The sequence below is a fragment of the Priapulus caudatus genome, unplaced genomic scaffold (assembly GCF_000485595.1).
Source record: "Priapulus caudatus unplaced genomic scaffold, Priapulus_caudatus-5.0.1 Scaffold293, whole genome shotgun sequence".
NCBI classification, from domain to species: Eukaryota; Metazoa; Priapulida; class Priapulimorpha; order Priapulimorphida; family Priapulidae; genus Priapulus; species Priapulus caudatus.
Genome location: NW_014577354.1, coordinates 218,628 through 220,498, shown reverse-complemented (window position 1 = coordinate 220,498; position 1,871 = coordinate 218,628). Strand labels below are relative to the sequence as shown.

The following is a 1,871-nucleotide window of genomic DNA, read 5'->3' as shown; positions in this document are numbered from 1 at the left end:
AGCCTAGCGCGAGCGTGAGAGCGCCTGGTTCATTGCACAGAATAGCTAGAGCTGTCCTCGCATCACCACACGAGGCTAATAACTACAGAATCTAATAAGAGGCACAGGAGCCTTCGAGCCATCGCCATCGTCTGTCGGCGTCGCCGCCACGTTAGTTAGTATATTGCGGCTCGCGCGTGCTGCCCTCTCTCTCTCTGTCGCTCAGCTAGGATAGCAGGTTCCTGGTTTGTACAGGCAAGCGTCGTACGCAAATACGGTGCTAATATAATCTAATGTAATAATAGCTCGACGCTCGTCGCTCTGACTGCTTACACGGCGACCGTGAGTTGCTCCACTTGCGTGACGCCAGATGGCTCTGCGTTCGCCGCACTATTCGGCGCAGCGAGGTGCGTCGTCGGCGCCTTCGTGTAAACGACGACCGGCACCTCCTCTCCGCCGACGCCGGTGGTGGCGCCACCTCTGCGTAGACTCCCGCTGATCTTATCCATGATGTTCAGCTCGCTGCAGTTGCAGAGAATCTCGTTGAACTCCTTGCGAAAGTTGTCGTTCAGCCAGCCGTAGAGCAGCGGGTTCGAGCAGGCCGACGACATGCCCATCATGTGGCAGACAGCGAAGATAAGATTAGCGTCCCCTGGACTCAGCATCGTGCTCTGCGTGTCCCAGAACGTCACCAGATTGAAAATGTTCAGCGGCAGCCACGAGATCGCAAAGATGGCGGCGATGGCGATCAGCAACTGATTCGTCTTCTTCTTCCGCCGCCCCTCGAGCTCCTTCTTCCGCTGGTTGTGCATGGTCGTCTGCGACACCATGCGGTACTGCAGCTTGCGGCAGATGCTCCCGTACGCCGCCGTCGTGACGGCGATCGGCATCACGTACTGGAAGCCGACGGCGCAGACGGCGTACACGAACGGACCGTTCGGCACCGGCCACACGCTCTCTGCGCACACGTAGTAGAAGACGAGATCCGGCAGACCCATCGGATGCTTGGCGTGGTAGAGAAACATCGGCATCGCCAGTATGATCGACACGCCCCACAGGCTGCCCAGGATCAGTATCCCGCCCAGCTTCTGGCTGCTCTGTGTCGTCGGGTAGACGATCACCTGGTAGCGATCGAGCGCGATCGCTGTGATGCTCATGGTCGATACAAACACGTTGGTTGCTTCGAACGTGCAGACGAGCTTGCACATGAACTCGCCGAGCGGCCAGTTCTTCAGCACGTTCTGCATGAGCGTGAACGGCATCGTGAAGATGCAGAGCGTCAGGTCGGAGACAGCGAGGTTGATGATGAAGAGATTGCGCGCGGTGCGCATCGCCGGCTTGCGGATGACGGCGATGCAGACGAGGCTGTTGCCGAAGGCGCCGATGCAGATGAGGACGCAGTACATCGCTATGAGAATGTTCTGGGTGATGAGGTCGAACTTGCGAAACGACAGGTTGTCGAGAAAGTGTTGCATAAACGGAGCCTCGGTGTCGTTGCCGCTGTAGTAGTAGCCGCCGTTCGTTTGGTTGGCCGTCGGCGACCAGTTGGTGGCCGGCGCCTCACTGGCGCCACCTGCTGCCGTCGTCGGTTCCATTGCGCGGGGGTGTGGTGGATCAGTGCTGCTGTCTAGCGGCGAAACTGCGAAGAAGAAATTAGACGGGTTGTCTTTATTTGTTAGGCGGTGTGGGATGAGAACGATTAACGCATATATACGTGTAGCAGGAACGCATAGACACACACACATACGCTGCTGACACACGCACAAACACACACACGTACACACATGCACGCACACATACACACACAGGCAGTTCCCCACACACTCATGCACGCATACACATTTGTTTAACCCATTAAGTGTGAGAATCCGTGACGAAAGGAAATAGAGAGA

The 1,871-nt window shown here is 57.1% G+C and overlaps 1 protein-coding gene across 1 annotated transcript; it reads right to left on the bottom strand.

Moving 5' to 3' along the window:
• Window positions 1-308: 308 nt before the first annotated feature.
• LOC106808655 (neuropeptide F receptor-like) lies at window positions 309-1,574 on the bottom strand. Its single transcript, XM_014811464.1, has one exon. The coding sequence runs from the start codon at window positions 1,572-1,574 to the stop codon at window positions 309-311; it is 1,266 nt and encodes a 421-aa protein (XP_014666950.1).
• Window positions 1,575-1,871: the final 297 nt, after the last annotated feature.